This window comes from Procambarus clarkii, chromosome 14 (genome assembly GCF_040958095.1).
Source record: "Procambarus clarkii isolate CNS0578487 chromosome 14, FALCON_Pclarkii_2.0, whole genome shotgun sequence".
In the NCBI taxonomy this organism is placed as follows: domain Eukaryota; kingdom Metazoa; phylum Arthropoda; class Malacostraca; order Decapoda; family Cambaridae; genus Procambarus; species Procambarus clarkii.
The window spans coordinates 32,758,926-32,779,704 of record NC_091163.1 but is presented as its reverse complement, the minus strand read 5'-3'; the positions used below and the strand labels follow the sequence as shown (position 1 = coordinate 32,779,704).

Here is a 20,779-nt window from a genome sequence, read left to right as displayed (position 1 = left end):
TCAGGAAGGGTAAAAGCTCACCCCCCCCCCCCCCCCGTGTGATCACTATATTTTAAGATGGATTACGAAGAGAAACCCACATGAAGGTTCATGATGATGAATTTCTAGATTACCATAAAGGCGACTACCAAAGAATGAGAGAGGAACTACAAAACATCTCCTGGAGGGAGTTGATAGGTGAACATGACACGGAAGCGTCTTGGCAAAACTTTAAGGTCATCACAGAACTCGTTCAAAAATATGTGCCAAACAGGTGGAAGAAACGAAGGGGAACTAGATGGATGACTCCTGCAGTAAAACAACCTTTATAACTAAGAGGAACCTTTGGAGCATGTATACACCCAAGACGGACATCATTGATTATGATATATATATATATATATATATATATATATATATATATATATATATATATATATATATATATATATATATATATATATATATATATATATATATAAAGGGCACTAAACTCAGCCACTCAGGAAATCAGATCAGCAATAAGGAACAAGGAAAGAAAGCTTGTCCAAAACATAAAGAAAGATGTAAAGTCGTTCTATGCCTATATAAGAAGTAAACCCAAATCAAATAACTCAGTAGGACCTTTAGTAGATGAGACTAACCAACCTATAATGGATGACAAAATGGCGGCAAACACACTAAATTAATATTTAACATCAGTGTTCACACTCGAATATGTTGGATGACATCCCATCATCAACACAAATGTTTCAAGGAGGTGAAGAGAATTAATTTAGGAATATACCCAAAACATGCGACATAATCAGGAAGAACATTGACAAACTAAAGGTTCAAAAGAACTATGCCTACCACTGAAACTACTTTTTTACCAAATCTCTGGACCAAGATATAGTTCCCCTATATTGGTAATATGCAAATGTTACCCCCTATTAAAAAAAAAGAAGACAAGGAAAGAGCTCAACAGAAAACTACCGTCCGATCAGATTTGCATCACACATCTGTAAGGTCACACATCTAAAAGGTCACACATCTGCAAAGTCCCACATCTGCAAAGTCACACATCTGCAAGGTCACACATCTGCAAGGTCACACATCTGCAAGGTCACACATCTGCAAGGTCACACATCTGCAACCTCACACATCTGCCAGGTCACACATCTGCAAGGTCACACATCTGCAAGCTCACATATCTGCCAGGTCACACATCTGCAAGTTTGGTTCAGTGAGCCTAAGTTCGTACTCCAAAATATTACATGACGTGAACGCAATAAGCGTGTTGTAATGCACTACAAGTTGCCAACTTTGCATCTACTAATGTTATGGTTTTAAAGAACCAGCACTTGGCTAATGAGTAACTTTACGTCAATACTTGTCCAAACTTCACCGTACAAAGTTTGTAATTATATATATTCCTTGGAAAATTAGCTGTGTATATTGGACTTCAACCCCTGGCACAACCTCTAGCACAACCCCTGGCACAACCTCGAGCACAACCCCTGGCACAACCTCGAGCACAACCCCTGGCACAACCTCTAGCACAACCCCTGGCACAGCCCCTGGCACAACCTCGAGCACAACCCCTGGCACAACCTCGAGCACAACCCCTGGCACAACCTCTAGCACAACCCCTGGCACAACCTCGAGCACAACCCCTGGCACAACCTCTAGCACAACCCCTGGCACAGCCCCTGGCACAACCTCGAGCACAACCCCTGGCACAACCTCGAGCACAACCCCTGGCACAACCTCTAGCACAACCCCTGGCACAGCCCCTGGCACAACCTCGAGCACAACCCCTGGCACAACCCCTGGCACAACCTCTAGCACAACCCCTGGCACAACCCCTGGCACAACCTCTAGCACAACCCCTGGCACAGCCCCTGGCACAACCTCGAGCACAACCCCTGGCACAACCTCGAGCACAACCCCTGGCACAACCTCTAGCACAACCCCTGGCACAGCCCCTGGCACAACCTCGAGCACAACCCCTGGCACAACCCCTGGCACAACCTCTAGCACAACCCCTGGCACAGCCCCTGGCACAACCTCGAGCACAACCCCTGGCACAACCTCTACCACAACCCCTGGCACAACCTCTACCACAACCCCTGGCACAACCTCTAGCACAACCCCTGGCACAACCTCTAGCACAACCCCTGGCACAACCTCTAGCACAACCCCTGACACAACCCCTGGCACAACCCCTGGCACAACCTCTAGCACAACCCCTGGCACAACCTCTAGCACAACCCCTGGCACAACCTCTAGCACAACCCCTGGCACAACCTCTAGCACAACCCCTGGCACAACCTCTAGCACAACCCCTGGCACAACCTCTACCACAACCCCTGGCACAACCTCTACCACAACCCCTGACACAACCTCTAGCACAACCCCTGGCACAACCCCTGGCACAACCTCTAGCACAACCCCTGGCACAACCTCTAGCACAACCCCTGGCACAACCTCTAGCACAACCCCTGACACAACCTCTAGCACAACCCCTGGCACAACCTCTAGCACAACCCCTGGCACAACCTCTACCACAACCCCTGACACAACCTCTAGCACAACCCCTGGCACAACCTCTAGCACAACCCCTGGCACAACCTCTACCACAACCCCTGACACAACCTCTAGCACAACCCCTGGCACAACCTCTACCACAACCCCTGACACAACCTCTAGCACAACCCCTGGCACAACCTCTAGCACAACCCCTGGCACAACCTCTACCACAACCCCTGACACAACCTCTAGCACAACCCCTGGCACAACCTCTAGCACAACCCCTGGCACAACCTCTACCACAACCCCTGGCACAACCTCTAGCACAACCCCTGGCACAACCTCTAGCACAACCCCTGGCACAACCTCTAGCACAACCCCTGGCACAACCTCTAGCACAACCCCTGGCACAACATCTGGCACAACCCCTGGCACAACCTCTACCACAACCCCTGGCACAACCTCTAGCACAACCCCTGGCACAACCTCTAGCACAACCCCTGGCACAACATCTGGCACAACCCCTGGCACAACCTCTAGCACAACCCCTGGCACAACCTCTAGCACAACCCCTGGCACAACATCTGGCACAACCCCTGGCACAACCTCTAGCACAACCCCTGGCACAACCTCTACCACAACCCCTGGCACAACCTCTACCACAACCCCTGGCACAACCTCTACCACAACCCCTGGCACAACCCCTGGCACAACCTCTAGCACAACCCCTGGCACAACCAATGTCACAGCCCCTGGCACAACCTCTAGCACAACCCCTGGCACAACATCTGGCACAACCCCTGGCACAACCTCTACCACAACCCCTGGCACAACCAATGTCACAACCCCTGGCACAACATCTGGCACAACCCCTGGCACAACCTCTAGCACAACCCCTGGCCCAACATCTGGCACAACCCCTGGCACAACCTCTACCACAACCCCTGGCACAACATCTGGCACAACCCCTGGCACAACCTCTACCACAACCCCTGGCACAACCAATGTCACAGCCCCTGACACAACATCTGGCACAACTCGTAGCACAACCCTTGGCACAGCTCATGACACAACCCTTGGTATAGCAACTGGCACAACCTGTGACACAACCCCTGGCATAGAAACTGGCACAACCTGTGACACAACCCCTGGCATAGAAACTGGCACAACCTGTGACACAACCCCTGGCACAACCCCTGATACCACTTCTGGCACATCCTCTGGCACATCCTCTGGCACATTCCCAAGCACATCCCTGACACAGTAATGTAATTGTGGACAACGAGGAATTGTTTTGGTGTTTTAGATGATTCCTCGAAGGCGTACTTTTTTCCGATGACTGTATTCAAAGATTCCATACAAGTATGCTTATTTTAAGGTCATTTCCAAAGATTTTCTGTTGGCAAACTTATTTAGATGACCATATGCAATTCAATTTCTTTCTTTATTATGCACCCCATACCCATCCCGTGGGCGGTGGTGAAAAGGATTACAGAGGCACATAATCGGCTCAGGAACTGAACCCTCTAGTTCGTTTAGCTAAGCAAATAACAATCTTTTGACGCTAGTTACACAATTATTAATGTTATATATACATGTACACATACTCATTCATACATGTACATATATATACATATACATATATACATACACATACATACTTAATCACCTACAAAAATTGACACATCAATAATCTTTTGTATCACAAGTGATTCAGCAAGAGGCTCACAACAGTCAATATACAAGGAACTTTACATCTATGGTGAGTCACAGTTACTAGTCTTGCTCCACACCCACCCAACTGGGCGGCAGCTTTACAGTCATGTGCATGCATTACCTACAGTAAGCAAATTTTGGATACTTCGCTAAGATTTCGGGCAGCACATCATTATGAATGACCATAAGCAAAGATTGGTCATAGGCGTACTTTTTCGATGACCCAACTGAACCATAAAATTATGCTATATTTTGAAATTTGTTAAGGTAAGAATATATTATTCATTTAAATTATATGCAGCTCATTCTAAATATGTATATGGATCCTTGTACACATAATTTGAGGCACTGTATATCTTAAACCCACAATTTTTTTAAAAGTAAGTCAATTTGGAATAAAATGGACTGAATTTCAAGGTTAGGTGTGGTACCCTCTATCATCCTTTGCTTATGGTAATTGTTTGTAATGTATGGCAAGAACAAATAATAACATTTTCGTAACAATATGATGTAATTGTGAACCAGGAAAGATTAACGAAAATTAGGTTGTGTTGATGGTTATCAATGTCTGGATATTGTGAATATAAGACTTTCCTAAGAAGTGATGAAATTGAGTTCAGATTCAGGTATTAGAGGTTAGGTCAAGGAAGGTTGGGTTGTGTTGATATAAGGAAACTGTCCAATAATAACTTTCTAAGAATTTAGATGGAAAAAATTGCTTTATCCCAGGTTTTAAAAGTTAGGTCAAGGTTGATTAGATTAAGTCGATGCAAGGTAAATGTTGAATAATATCCCTTTTCCTATATATGATTAGTTAGCCATATAGCATACAGAAGTTGACTGTGTATAGCCAAAACCTTTTTAATAGTTCAAGAGGAATGCTTCAGTATTTTATTGCATGGGGATGGCTAATAACATTAATTCCTGACACAACCTCTGACCAAAACCCCCCTGGCTCATTTCTGGCACAACCTCTGACACAACCCCTGGCATAACCCCTGGCACATTCCTGGCACAACCCATGGAACATCATGATGTAATCACGACAGACAACAGTCTAAGGAGTGGTGCTAGAGAGTGCAAGCAAGCAGGTGTTGACACACACTAACGTTGACATGTTGCAGGTGGCGGTGCGCGTCCGGCCCCTCACCTCAGAGGAGAAGAACAAGGGCTGTTACCGCATCACACAGCCTATCGACACCAAGGTGAGAGACAACTTCCTCTTGCAAATGGTTCTGGTGAGGAGTTCAGGTAAGACACTTTCTATTGCAACCGGTTCTGATGAAGTGTTCTAGGTGAGAGACATCCTTCTGTTGCAATCGGCAGTGATGGAAGGGTTCTCACTGAGAAACAACCTTCTATTGCAAACCTGTGTTGAAACAAGAGTTCCATGTAAGTGTCAACCTGCTGTTGCAACTGGTTCACATCAAGAGCGAACACTGCTTCTTAGAGGATTGAAGCATGTTTTTGGGGGGAATCTCAGTAGCCTGGTAGTTCCATAGTTGTACAGTAGTTCCTTAGTTGTACAGTAGTTTCATAGTTGTACAGTAGTTCCATAGTTGTACAGTAGTTCCTTAGTTGTACAGTAGTTTCATAGTTGTACAGTAGTTCCATAGTTGTACAGTAGTTCCATAGTTGTACAGTAGTTCCTTAGTTGTACAACAGTTTCATAGTTGTACAGTAGTTCCATAATTGAACAGCAGTTCCATAGTTGTACAGTAGTTCCTTAGTTGTACAGTAGTTTCATAGTTGTACAGTAGTTTCATAGTTGTACAGTAGTTCCATAGTTGTACAACAGTTTCATAGTTGTACAGTAGTTCCTTAGTTGTACAGTAGTTCCATAGTTGTACAGTAGTTCCATAGTTGTACAGTAGTTCCATAGTTGTACAGTAGTTCCATAGTTGTACAGTAGTTCCATAGTTGTACAGTAGTTCCATAGTTGTACAGTAGTTCCATAGTTGTACAGTAGTTCCATAGTTGTACAACAGTTTCATAGTTGTACAGTAGTTCCTTAGTTGTACAGTAGTTCCATAGTTGTACAGTAGTTCCATAGTTGTACAGTAGTTCCATAGTTGTACAACAGTTTCATAGTTGTACAGTAGTTCCTTAGTTGTACAGTAGTTCCATAGTTGTACAGTAGTTCCATAGTTGTACAGTAGTTCCATAGTTGTACAGTAGTTCCATAGTTGTACAGTAGTTCCATAGTTGTACAGTAGTTCCATAGTTGTACAGTAGTTCCATAGTTGTACAGTAGTTCCATAGTTGTACAGCAGTTCCATAGTTGTACAGTAGTTCCATAGTTGTACAGCAGTTCCTTAGTTGTACAACAGTTTCATAGTTGTACAGTAGTTCCATAGTTGTACAGTAGTTCCTTAGTTGTACAACAGTTTCATAGTTGTACAGAAGTTCTTTAGTTGTACAGTAGTTCCATAGTTGTACAGTAGTTCCATAGTTGTACAGTAGTTCCATAGTTGTACAGCAGTTCCATAGTTGTACAGTAGTTCCTTAGTTGTACAACAGTTCCATAGTTGTACAGTAGTTCCATAGTTGTACAGTAGTTCCATAGTTGTACAGTAGTTCCTTAGTTGTACAGCAGTTCCATAGTTGTACAGTAGTTACTTAGTTGTACAGTAGTTCCATAGTTGTACAGTAGTTCCTTAGTTGTACAGCAGTTCCTTAGATGTACAGCAGTTACTTAGTTGTACAGTAGTTCCATAGTTGTACAGTAGTTCCATAGTTGTACAGCAGTTTCATAGTTGTACAGAAGTTCCATAGTTGTACAGTAGTTCCTTAGTTGTACAGTAGTTCCATAGTTGTACAGTAGTTCCATAGTTGTACAGTAGTTCCTTAGTTGTACAGTAGTTCCATAGTTGTACAGTAGTTCCATAGTTGTACAGTAGTTCCATAGTTGTACAGCAGTTCCTTAGATGTACAGCAGTTACTTAGTTGTACAGTAGTTCCATAGTTGTACAGTAGTTCCTTAGTTGTACAGTAGTTCCATAGTTGTACAGTAGTTCCATAGTTGTACAGCAGTTTCATAGTTGTACAGTAGTTCCTTAGTTGTACAGTAGTTCCTTAGATGTACAGCAGTTACTTAGTTGTACAGTAGTTCCATAGTTGTACAGTAGTTCCATAGATGTACAGCAGTTCCTTAGTTGTACAGTAGTTCCATAGTTGTACAGTAGTTCCATAGTTGTACAACAGTTCCATAGTTGTACAGTAGTTCCATAGTTGTACAGTAGTTCCATAGTTGTACAGTAGTTCCTTAGTTGTACAGTAGTTCCATAGTTGTACAGTAGTTCCATAGTTGTACAACAGTTCCATAGTTGTACAGTAGTTCCATAGTTGTACAGCAGTTCCTTAGATGTACAGCAGTTACTTAGTTGTACAGTAGTTCCATAGTTGTACAGTAGTTCCATAGTTGTACAGCAGTTCCTTAGATGTACAGCAGTTACTTAGTTGTACAGTAGTTCCATAGTTGTACAGTAGTTCCATAGATGTACAGCAGTTCCATAGTTGTACAGTAGTTCCATAGTTGTACAGTAGTTCCTTAGTTGTACAGCAGTTCCATAGTTGTACAGAAGTTCCATAGTTGTACAGTAGTTCCATAGTTGTACAGTAGTTCCATAGTTGTACAGTAGTTCCTTAGTTGTACAGTAGTTCCATAGTTGTACAGCAGTTCCATAGTTGTACAGCAGTTCCATAGTTGTACAGTAGTTCCATAGTTGTACAGTAGTTCCATAGTTGTACAGTAGTTCCATAGTTGTACAGTAGTTCCATAGTTGTACAGTAGTTCCATAGTTGTACAGTAGTTCCATAGTTGTACAGTAGTTCCTTAGTTGTACAGCAGTTCCATAGTTGTACAGTAGTTCCATAGTTGTACAGTAGTTCCATAGTTGTACAGTAGTTCCATAGATGTACAGCAGTTCCATAGTTGTACAGTAGTTCCATAGTTGTACAGTAGTTCCTTAGTTGTACAGCAGTTCCATAGTTGTACAGTAGTTCCATAGTTGTACAGTAGTTCCATAGTTGTACAGTAGTTCCATAGTTGTACAGCAGTTCCATAGTTGTACAGTAGTTCCATAGTTGTACAGTAGTTCCATAGTTGTACAGTAGTTCCATAGTTGTACAGTAGTTCCATAGTTGTACAGTAGTTCCTTAGTTGTACAGCAGTTCCATAGTTGTACAGTAGTTCCATAGTTGTACAGTAGTTCCATAGTTGTACAGTAGTTCCTTAGTTGTACAGCAGTTCCATAGTTGTACAGTAGTTCCATAGTTGTACAGTAGTTCCTTAGTTGTACAGCAGTTCCATAGTTGTACAGTAGTTCCTTAGTTGTACAGCAGTTCCATAGTTGTACAGTAGTTCCTTAGTTGTACAGCAGTTTCATAGTTGTACAGAAGTTCTTTAGTTGTACAGAAGTTCTTTAGTTTTACAGTAGTTCCTTAGACTGTTCCATAGTTGTACATCAGTTCCCCCTCTCCCTCCCTCTCTCCCCTATCCTTCCCTCCCCTCTGTCCCCTCCTCTCTCCCTTCCCCCGCATAGTAACTTGTAAGCTACACCATGTACTTCATAACAGAACATTGCAAACAACATATTGTGCGCGAATAGCCAAAATTTGCTATAATTTATTATCCAAATATTGTTTGACATGTCTTGGAATGGCTGGCATAAGTGGGGAATACAGTTACTGTTTTAATTCAGGTGAAAATATGTTTGCCTTTATGGACTGTTTGTGTTGACAAACCTTTATTCGGGTCGAAGGGAAAGGATTAGATACACTTTAGGTCAGGGTTGGACTGCTTGGAAAGCAAAGGTTAGGAGAGGGTGTGTTAGGTTAAGATGTGCATAAAATATTGGATAGATAGTGTATATGGAAAATATATATGGGATAAAAAGTTATATGAAGGATGTAAGTGATAACAAAATGAGGCATGGTAGATAGAATATATATTGCACCTGGATAGTACCGGGATGGGGTTTTGAGAGTTCTTCTACTCCCTCAACCACGGCCCGGGGCCAGGCTTGACTTGAAGGATACAATATATTGAAAATATATATTGGAGGATACAATATTTGAAGATACGAACAGATAGACAATTTCGACAATTTAAGGAAAACAATCGAATAGGGATAGAGATCTAAATATATTAAGAGGAATAACTTTAAGAAGATGAATGTACTATCTTATCTTGAGGTTATCTTGAGATGATTTCGGGGCTTTTTAGTGTCCCCGCGGCCCGGTCCTCGACCAGGCCTTCACCCCCAGGAAGCAGCCCATGACAGCTGACTAACACCCAGGTACCTATTTTACTGCTAGGTAACAGGGGCATAGGGTGAAAGAAACTCTGCCCATTGTTTCTCGCCGGCGCCTGGGATCGAACCCAGGACCACAGGATCACAAGTCCAGCGTGCTGTCCGCTCGGCCGACCGGCTCCCCACTGAAGACAATATATGCGCCTCCTACCCTGGCCAACTGTCAGTGCTACGGGAGCATGTGGAGAGTATCTATGGTGTCTGGCAGAGTATCTTTGATGTCTCGGAGAGTATCTTTGAAGTCTCGGCGAGTCCGTTTGATATCTTGGTGAATATCTTTGATATCTCGAATAGTATCTTTGATCACTTGGAGAGTATCTTTGATGTCTGGGAGAGTATCTTTGATGTCAGGGGAGAGTAACTTTGATGTATTGGAGAGTATCCTTGATATGTGGGAGAGTATCTTTGATGTCTGGGAGAGTATCTTTGATGTCAGGGGAGAGTAACTTTGATGTATTGGAGAGTATCTTTGATATGTGGGAGAGTATCTTTGATGTCTGGGAGAGTATCTTTGATGTCAGGGGAGAGTAACTTTGATGTATTGGAGAGTATCTTTGATATGTGGGAGAGTATCTTTGATGTCTGGGAGAGTATCTTTGATGTCAGGGGAGAGTAACTTTGATGTATTGGAGAGTATCCTTGATATGTGGGAGAGTATCTTTGATGTCTGGGAGAGTATCTTTGATGTCTGTGAGAGTATCTTCGATGTCTCGGAGAGTATCTTAGATGTCTGGGAGAGTATCTTTGATGTCCGAGAGAGTATCTTTGATGTCTCAGAGAGTATCTTTGATGTCTCAAAGAGAGTATCTTTGATGTCTCGGAGAGAGTATCTTTGATACCTCGGAAAGTATCTTTGATGTCTGGGAGAGAATCTTTGATGTCTCGGTGCGTATCTTTGATGTCTTGAAAAGTATCTCAGATGTCCAGGAGAGTATCTTTGATGTCTGGGAGAGTATCTTTGATGTATGGGAGAGTATCTTTGATGTCTGGGAGAGTATCTTTGATATATGGGAGAGTATCTTTGATGTATGGGAGAGTATCTTTGACGTTTGGGAGAGTATCTTTGATATCTGGCAGAGTATTCTTGATGTCTCGGAGAGCGAGAGTATCTTTGATGTCTCGGAGAGAAAGTATCTTTGATGACTAGGGAGAGAATCTGTTATGTCTGGGAGAGTACCTTTGATGTCTGGGAGAGTATCTGTAATGTCTGGGAGAGTATCTTTGATGTCTGGGAGAGTATCTGTGATGTCTGGGAGAGTATCTGTGATGTCTGGGAGAGTATCTGTGATGTCTGGGAGAGTATCTGTGATGTCTGGGAGAGTATCTTTGATGTCTCAGAGTGTATCTTTAATGTCTGGGAGAGTAACTTTGATGTCTCAGAGAGTATTTTGATGTATCGGAGAGTATCTTTGATGTCAGGGGAGAGTAACTTTGATGTATTGGAGAGTATCTTTGATATGTGGGAGAGTATCTTTGATGTCTGGGAGAGGATCTGTGATGTCTGGGAGAGTATCTTTGATTTCTGGGAGAGGATCTGTGATGTCTGGGAGAGTATCTTTGATGTTTGGGAGAGTATCTTTGATGTCTAGGAGAGTATCTTTGATGTCAGGGAGAGTATCTCTGATGTCTCGGAAAGTATCATTGAAGTCTTTGAGAGTATCTGTAATGTCTAGGAAAGTTTCTTTGATGCTTGGGAGAGTATCTTTGATATCTGGGAGAGTATCTTTGATGTCTCGAAGCCTATTTTTGATGTTTGGGAGAGTATCTGTGATGTTTGGGAGAGTATCTTTGATGTCTGGGAGAGTATCTTTGATGTCAGAGAGAATATCTTTGATGTCTCAGAGAGTATCTTTGATGTCTTGGTGAGTATCTTTGATGTCTGGGAGAGTAACTTTGATGTCTCGGAGAGTATCTTTGATGTCTCAGTGAGTATCTTTGAGGTCTGGGAGAGTAACTTTGATGTCTCGGGGAGTATCTTTGATGTCAGGGAGAGTATCTCTGATGTCTCGGAGGGTATCTTTGATGTCTCGGTGAGTATCTTTGATGTCTCGAAAAGTATCTCAGATGTCTGGGAGAGTTTTTTTTTATGTCTAGGAGAGTATCTTTGGTGTGTCGGAGAGTATCTTTGATGTCTGGGAGAGTATCTTTGATGTCTGGGAGAGTATCTTTGATGTCTGGGAGAGTATCTTTGATGTTCGGGATAGTATCTAAGATGTAAAGGAAAGTATCTTTGATGTCTGGGAGAGTATCTTTGATGTCTCGGAAAATATCTTTGATGTATGGAGAAAATATCTTTCATGTCTCAGAGAGTATCTTAGATGTCTGGGAGAATATCTTTAATGTCTGGGAGAGTATCTGTGATGTCTTGGTGAGTATCTTTAATGTCTTGGAGAGTATCTTCGATGTCTCTGAGAGTATCTTCGATGTCAAGGAGAGTATCTTAGATGTCTGGGAGAGTATCTTTCAATCTTTCATGTCTCGTAGAGTATCTTTGATGTCTCGGAGAGTATCTTTTATGTATCGGACAATATTTTAGATGTCTGGGGCTGGGAGTGTGAGGGGGGGGGGGGGGGGAAGGTGTGGATGTAAGGGTGGATTTCGGGGGTGTGAAGGGGGAAGGTGTTGGTGTAAGGGGTTGAGCTAGGTGTGTGAGAGTAGTGAATAACGAGACAAATCGTGAATTGATCTTCAGATCCAATTGAACCTTCCATGCCGACTCGACTCCTGTGGGCCAAATCGAGCAAAAGTTAATTTAAGGGGTTGGGTCAGGATGCACTCGGCGCTCACCTGGCTAGCTGGTGGGGTCGGGATGTGTCCTTGCCCCCCGGGTCCCCCCACCCACCACCGGGGGCGAGCCTATGCGACTCATGCCCGAACCCAACCGGATTTTTTCACGATTTGTCGCGAAGCCGTGGCGTGAGTACTAGGCATCAATATGGGGCCCCTACTTATGAATGGTACAGAGGCTGAATGTTCAATAGATTAAAAATAATAAAAATAAAAACACTGGTGAAAAGAATATAAACGTTTTTGGAGTATATAATAGCATGAGCAAATATTCCTGATTTGGCCTGGGGTGTTACAGGAGTACTAAGGCATCAATATGGGGGTCCCTACTTATGAATGGTTCAGAGGGTTATTGCATATAGTCATTATTTTGCTTATAAATAAGTATATGTGTGACATTCCAAGCCATATTTTTTTCAAGGCACTAACTTTTCCTCTCAGTTTTATTAATAAATAGAAATTTTAGACAAAATTTGACAATATTCTGAGTTACTTTACAAGTTATTTAAATATTTTAGTTTTGTTTTATTATTTTTATAAAACTGTAATATCAATATAGGTATAGGTTCAGTACTAATTGTAATATCTTAACATACTAAGAAGGTTAGGTTAGGTTGTGGTTTTTTATTCAGCATTTCAAGGTTAACTCAAATATTCACAATAAATCAGTATGTCACATATGCACTTATTCATAAGCAAGATATTGACTATAAGCAAGTGCGAGAACGGGTTGCAGGCCCACTGCCCCTCTATCCAGCAGACTGCGACTGGAAGGGTGACAATTGAGCCAAACAGTTGGTCAGGGCGAGATACGGCCTCATTTAGAGAAATTTACTATAGCCAAAAAGCTTGAACGTTGGGAACTGAACACGGGCCTGCACGAGAGTTGCTCTTGGCACTCAAATGTTTAAAGATTAAAATCTCTATAATTAACGGGGCAACTAAGATACTGCATTATTTAGAGAAATTTGTCATTTCCAATAGCTTGGACGTTGGGGAACTGAACTAGGACTTGCATGAAGGTTGCTCTGCTCCAGTGCGAATGAGGAAGCATGTGGGAGAAAGCGAGATTTACTCCCTCTTGTGCGATGGAAAACATTTTAAAAATTTGTAGCCAGAGTTTTGAAAATATTGGCAACTTTTTAATACAGAATGAAACTCTTAAAAATAATATATATCCTGACGAGGAAATCCTTCTCTATGCTATATATATATTTATAGTTAGTTTAAAAGTGAGTGATGCTCCTAATGACGAAGCCTGCCAAACATGGCTCATTAAAATAAATTTTTTGTTTAGGAAATCGCGTAAGTATTTATGCAATATTTATTATAAAACAATCATAATGCACAATGGCATTTGATTTTTATAGAGAGGCTTTATAAGGTGAATATAATAGCAATGCGAAACTGTTTCATCTGACGTATAATTTTAAATAAATACAGTTGGGTGAAAACTGTTCCTACGTGAGTGACTGGGTGGGCTCCTGCAAGGCTTTGGGATTTGTTGGGCAGGAATGTGCAGAGATCTTGGGGGGGGGGGGTGAGATGGGAATATTAGATTGACTTAAAACTTAATGCTAATTATTTAGTCAAGAATGGAATGGAATGGAACTATTAGGAGAAAGTGCCAAGCTATTACGACAATGTAGCACTGGGAAGGGGTCAGGATAAGGATTTGAGAATCCTTAGAAGATATGGCTTGGAATATGTCACATATATACTTATTTATAACCGAAATAATGACTATAAGCAATAAGTCATATATGTGCTGTCTTGTGCAAGAGCGGGTTGGGGCTTGATAAAAATAAAAAATAAAAACATATCATTTATTAGACTAGCTCTTTACATATGCCAGTTGTTTAGTTTAGAAACTGCTACTAATGCGATGATGCAAGAGGAGCCACACATCTATGGATCATCCAATACAAGCAGCAGACTTCTAGATGTTACTACTGCTCAGCTTAGACCCCCACTGGATGGGCGGCGGTGTGCAGGACAAACATATAAATTATGACACTGCTCTCCACATATCCCAGTTTTGGTTTTAATTTAGAAACTGTTTCTCAAACTGCGGTCTGTCTCGTGCCCCATTGTTGATGTGTGACAATGTCCATTGGATTTTTTAAAACTAGTTCATTAAGATTGCAAAAACTTGCTTTAGCTAAATGAATTGTGTGGGTTCCGACCCTGAGGCCCATTATGCATCTCTGCGGCCCTCTCCGCCATTGCCCGCAAGATGGGAATAGGGGCTGCATTAATAAATAACATTCAATTATATATTCTCAAACTTATGCAAAAAAACAAAAAAAACAAAAAAACAATCACACTCGCAAACTTGCACAAATTAATTTTGGCAATCTTGTTTACCCATTTTTTGTGTTTGTTTTCTTGCTCGAGCCAAAAATGAATTGTGGGGTTCATTGCCAGAGTCCACAACCCGCCCCACATGATGGGATACATAATAAATGAACTAAACTAGCATTTAATTATATTCTCAACAAACATATGCAAACCCATACAATTACATTAGCAAGCTAACACAAATTCACTAGAACAAGTTTAACTATTCGCATACTTTGCATCATTATATAATGGAATACGAAAAAGAAAATTCACAGAATTCAGAGATAACATCATCAACGGAGACCAAGAAATGAGCAAGTACTTCATTTATAATGACGCGCTGCCAGGAATCTTAGCAAAGTAACCAAAATATTTGCTTACTGCAGGCAAAGGATGCAAATGATTCCCCAGTTAGGCGGGTGTGGGGCGGGACTCGCTATAGATGTAAAAATTCCTTGCATAAAGACCGTTGCAAGCCTCTTGTTGAATCACTTAGGGTGCATATATGTGTGCATGTAGCAGTAACAATCCCGTAACCAGCTTTCAAGAGATTGTCACTTGCATTGCTAAACAATAAGTAGGGTTCAGTTTATAAACCAATTACGCGGCTCTCGAACCATTTTCCCCGCTGCATGCGGGAGATCCCTTTTATTTTCAGCTAAAATATATTATATTCAGGGGGTTTGCCGTGTCATAGCACAACCAAAGCCCAAGTTACCCCCTAAGCTTTCCCTATCTCATCTAAATTTAAAGTTCATTTCCAATACCGAGTATGCAGCATTCCCAAGACCATTTCATAAAAGTGCTGCTCCCATCCAGCTAATTTCATCAAATTAAAGACAATTTCTACCAATTTTACCTAAATATGTTGTGTATTGCACAACCAAAAGCTCAATTTCCCAAAGCTTAAAAAAAAACAGCCCAAGCTAAATTTATTTAAATTCACTCCAGTTTAATGACAATTCCGCCAAAAGTTATCTCCAATTATATCAAAAACTAAAAACTGAATTTAAATGTAACTAAATCATATAACAGCCAAAACTAAAATTCACTGTCTCCCCCACCCCACCCCAGGAATAGACCTGATTTGTTCAAACCAAAGCCCATTTCACCCGAGTTTTCCCTATCTCATCTAAATATTACATTCATTTCTAATGTCCAGTATCCAGCCACCACATATTCCCCATTCCCAAGACCATTTCATAGTGTTAGTGCTGTGGCCATCTAGCTAATTTCATCCCAATTAATGACAATTCCTCATTAAATATTGGGGAAAATATGTCACATCATATCACAGCCAAAGCCCACTTTACCTAAGTTTCACCTATCCCATACAAATTTAATGTGCATTTTCAATATTCCCAAGACTATTTGATGGTAATAGCGCATTGTCCATTCAGCTATTTCCAAATATCCAGATGTGTTTATATATCATCAATCCTACGAAACCAGTCCTATCCTAATGCAGCCAAGGTCAAATTTAACCAAATGTATCCCAGTTTACGACAATTTCCACCTAATTTATGGCAATTTATCCTAATTTAATCCAATTTCCACCTAATTTGCCCCAATTTATCCTAATTTAATCCAATTCCCACTAAATTTACCCGAGTTTGCCGTTTCATAGCGCAGCCAAAGCCCAATTTGACCAAGTTTCACCTATCCCATATAAATTTGCATGTGCATTTTCAATATCCAATATCCAGGCGCCCTATGTCACGCCCCATTCCCAAGACCATTACATACTAATAGCGCAGTGTCCATCCAGCTATTTCTAAATATCCACATGTGTTTATATATCATCAATCCTACGAAACCAGACCTAACCTAACACACAGCTAAGGCCAAATTTATCCCAATTTACGACAATTTCCACCTAATTTACGACAATTTATCAAAATTTTTCCCAATTTAATCCAATTTCCACATAATTTGATCCAATTTATTCTAATTTAATCCAATTCCCGCTAAATTTACCCACGTTTACCATTTCATATCACAGCCAAAGCCCACTTTGATCAAGTTTCATCTATCCCATATAAATTTAATGTGCATCTTCAATATCCAATATCCAGTCGCCCCCAACGCCATGGCCTATTCCCAAAGACCCATTTCATAGTAATAGCGCAGTGTTCATCCAGCCATTTCCATGTTCCAGAAGTGTTCATATATCATCAAACCTACCAAAATCAGACCTAACCCAATACGGCTAAGGCAAAATTTAACCAAATTTTTCCTCAATTTAAGATAATTTCCACCTAATTTGCCCCAATTTAATCCAATTTTCACCAAATTTTATCATAGTTCACCTTGTCATAGCACAGCCAAAGCCCCAGTTTGCCCAAGTTTCACCCATTCCACAAACTTTTATGTGTATTTCCAGTATCCAATATCCAGTGGTCGATGTCATACTCTATTCCCATAGACCATTTCATAGTGATAGTACAGGGTCCCACGAGTCATTTCCAATATACAGACGCGTTTATATACATCAGTTCTACCTAAAACCAGACCTAACCCTAACATGGCTAAGACCAAATTTAATAAAATATATCCCAATTTAAGTCAATTTCTACCTAATTTGCTCCAATTTATCCAAATTTAAGACATTTTCTTCCAAATTTACCCGATTTTACGTATTATAGCACGACCAATGCCCAATTTGTCCCTCAAGTTTCACCTATTCCAAATACTGCAAATTCAAGGCGCATTTCCAATATGCAGTCCAATATTCTTGGCTGTTTTTTATTTTTTAGTTTTTTCTAATTCTGCTCGAGGAGCAGAATTTTCAGAATCAGAAGCCTAACTCGTAATACTTGATACAAAATAATCTATTAATTCACTGTTGTTCCCCACATTGGAAGGGGGGGGGGCACACAAACACAGCACCGCTCCTGTACCAGGTAAGTCCACTACGAACTCACCATAGCCCTTGCTACTTGGAACTTGTTCCGAGTAGCTGAATCTATAACAACAACAACATGGTATAAATGATGCACAATGGTAGAAATGATTCATGGATTACATTACTGCAACATGACAAATATCCTAGCAGTCAATTAACACAAATAAGGTCACAAAACCAGGACCGTAGCGCCAACACATGCGTTTGACTGAGAAGATCAAAAGAGAGTGCCCGCCCAGAGCCAAGCAGGCCGGGAGCGACACTGTATCAACATCTATGAGTCAGCTGACTTCTCCCTTTCAAATATCTCAAGCTCATATACAGACATATCTCGATCAAGAACTTTTAATAGATAATATAACTAAACAAAGAAAATAATACACAACCTTACATAATAATACATATCTATAATTCAGTACAGTATATATCATGATATATATCAGTTATATCATGATATATGAATATATACATGTTATTATGTTTGTAACTAATCTTCTATGTATGTACTTTTACCTGAATAAACATTTTATTTTATTTTATTTTATTTGATGTCAACAGAGAATTCATATTAGCAAGACATGGTAACACTGCCGGGAGTCGGTACTCAAGGGGGGGGAGAGGGAAGGGGGGTTAAGGGAGGATTTCAAGACATTGCCGGTATGCATAAGTATACATGAATATAATATGAAGTATATATATATACATACACAACATGAGTATCAAAACCTTGTCTATGTGTTATACATCTCACAGTGCCATAAATAATTTACTGTCATGACAAGAGGACAATACAATGAACAATAATGAAATGGATATTACACAGTATACATGACAGTAATACAACAGAAACCTATATGTATACATTCTACATCATAGTTCACATAATATTTCCTATACAGCAATATGTAGCATTCCATACAAAAAGCATATAAAGACGTTTTCCAAGCTACATGACATTAGGCTACTGCTATTCACTTGACTTCCAATATATATCCACAAATACATAGCAAATACTTATGGTACAGAAAGATAATATTCATAGATATATTTAACATACATTGGCAATACACAATTAATACTAGTGTATTGTCGAAAAGAGATTAAGTAATTTATATAACATTAGTGATATTTGGCTAATCAGCCAAGATATCACTATACAGTTTGACCACATCATACACCAGCCACAGTATGATCATACAGGTGTATGTGTGGTCATAACAAGGGGGGTGTAAGCAAGCTGGGGCAGATGTAGCCTGGAGGGTGGCGCAGGCGTATAGAGACAGGGGGAGTGCTCTCAAAGTGGAACGAATGGAGCATGGTGGTAGTGAGAGGGAGAGGGGGGGGGGGAGAGAGGCATATAGGGAGAGTAGTGTCGGAGCGCTCACGGTGTTGTGGAGGCGCCGGGGGGGGGGAGTGTATGCTGCGCTCTTCAGTGGAGGGAACTCTATAGTAGGTAGTGTGAGTGGAGAGAAGAGGGAGGAGAGAAAAGGATAAGCAAAAGAGGGAAGGGAGAAAATGTTATGTGAATACTGAAAGCTCGCTTGCTTACAATGCATGAGGGCGATACAAGGCTTTATGTTCAATTTTTATAACTGTCCGAAACTATAAACTATTCTTTAGATTTAGAAACTAGATTTATTTTTTTTTTTTACTGGTATTCTGCGAGCGCTTTGTCATGGGTTCGTATCCTGGCCGGGGAGGATTTACTGGGCACAAATCCTTAACTGTAGCCTCTGTTTAACTCAACAGTAAAATGGGTACTTTGTTGTAAAAAACGATTCTTCGCGGCGGGGATCGTATTCCAGGGACCTGCCCGAAATGCTACGCGTACTAGTGGCTATACAAGAATGTAACAACTCTTGTATATATCTCAAAAAAAAGTGTAAAAACGGGTTGTCTGGGGAGGAGCGCCGCTGCTTTAACCAGCCTAGCGTGAGGACGGGTTGTCTGGGGAGGACGGCTGCTGTTTTAACCATCCTAGTGTGAGGACGGGTTGTCTGGGGAGGATGGCCGCTGCTTTAACCAGCCTAGTGTGAGGACGGGTTGTCTAGGGAGGATGGCCGCTGCTTTAACCAGCCTAGAGTGAGAACGGGTTGTCTGGGTATGACGGCCGCTACTTTAACCAGCCTAGTGTGAGAACGGGTTGTCTGGGGAGGACGTCTGCTGCTTTAACCATCCTAGTGTGAGGACGGGTTGTCTGGGGAGGACGGCCGCTGCTTTAACCAGCCTAGTGTGAGAACAGGTTGTCTGGGGAGGATGGCTGCTGCTTTAACCAGCCTAGTGTGAGGACAGGTTGTAAGATTGTTTAACATGGATACAAGAGTGTTCACAACCTCTACGCTGACAGTTAAATAAAACACTTCCTGTCTAGGGTCACAGTCAACACTCCACTTGCCTCTTCACAGGCGAAAATCAAAGGAGCACCTGTTTACCGTGACCTAGGTCGTGTTTCCACCAGTCTCTTCAATGGCTACTCCCTGTGGATTCACACACACCGAGTCGTCGCTACTTCCGACACTCACTGGTTTTGACTGTCACTAGGCTCCGATGGTCAGTCCATTCCCGTTGATCCACCAAGGTCCGAATGATGGTACTTGCAACTCCCTTCACTCAACCCAGCATGCTATCAAGCGCCCAGCCTGTCTTCTAAACAAAGACCCAAAGTCCATTCCATGCACCCGCCAAACCCCCTGTTTATGAATGAGAAACAGTTTACACACGACTCACAACTGATTTCCTTTGAACACTTCTGGAACTAGTGCTTCACCGCCTGGTTCAACCTTGAGGCCGAGCGGACGTCTGGACTCCTCCTCCACCTGGGTGCCGCCTAATCACGTCTTGTTTTCGCGTTTTGGCTTTGCTACTGCCGTTTGACATCCCTTTTCAGCGGTTCGATTGTACTACGCCTGGCCCACATATCGCCTTGGGTCACAGGATTGTTGATAGATTTTTTTTTTTGACGTATACTGGCTGGTTCTCCCGGTGGGGTGACGGTGTTCGGGGGCCGGCTTGGCCGAGAGGTGCCGGGGGTTGGCGGGTCGTGGTGGGCTCTTGGTGTGCCCTCAGTCGTAGTGGGCGGCCGGCTTCTACTATGCCGGGGGACACTGGATGACTTTTTGCGTTTTAGTTGAGGCAGAGTTTTGGTTTTGCTACCTGGTGTTCTCTGTGTGGGGCGGGGCCGGTGCTTGTCACCCTGAGGGACCCCTGGGGCTTCCCAATCATC

General features: G+C 41.9%; 1 protein-coding gene across 1 annotated transcript in view; it reads left to right on the top strand.

Moving 5' to 3' along the window:
- The window catches only part of LOC123771022 (uncharacterized), a 570,661-nt gene that overhangs the window by 11,879 nt on the left and 538,003 nt on the right, over positions 1-20,779 (top strand). Inside the window, exon 2 of the mRNA XM_069324755.1 lies at positions 5,331-5,411. Within this exon, the coding sequence (XP_069180856.1) occupies positions 5,331-5,411 (81 nt within the window). The remainder of the gene's footprint in view (positions 1-5,330; positions 5,412-20,779) is intronic.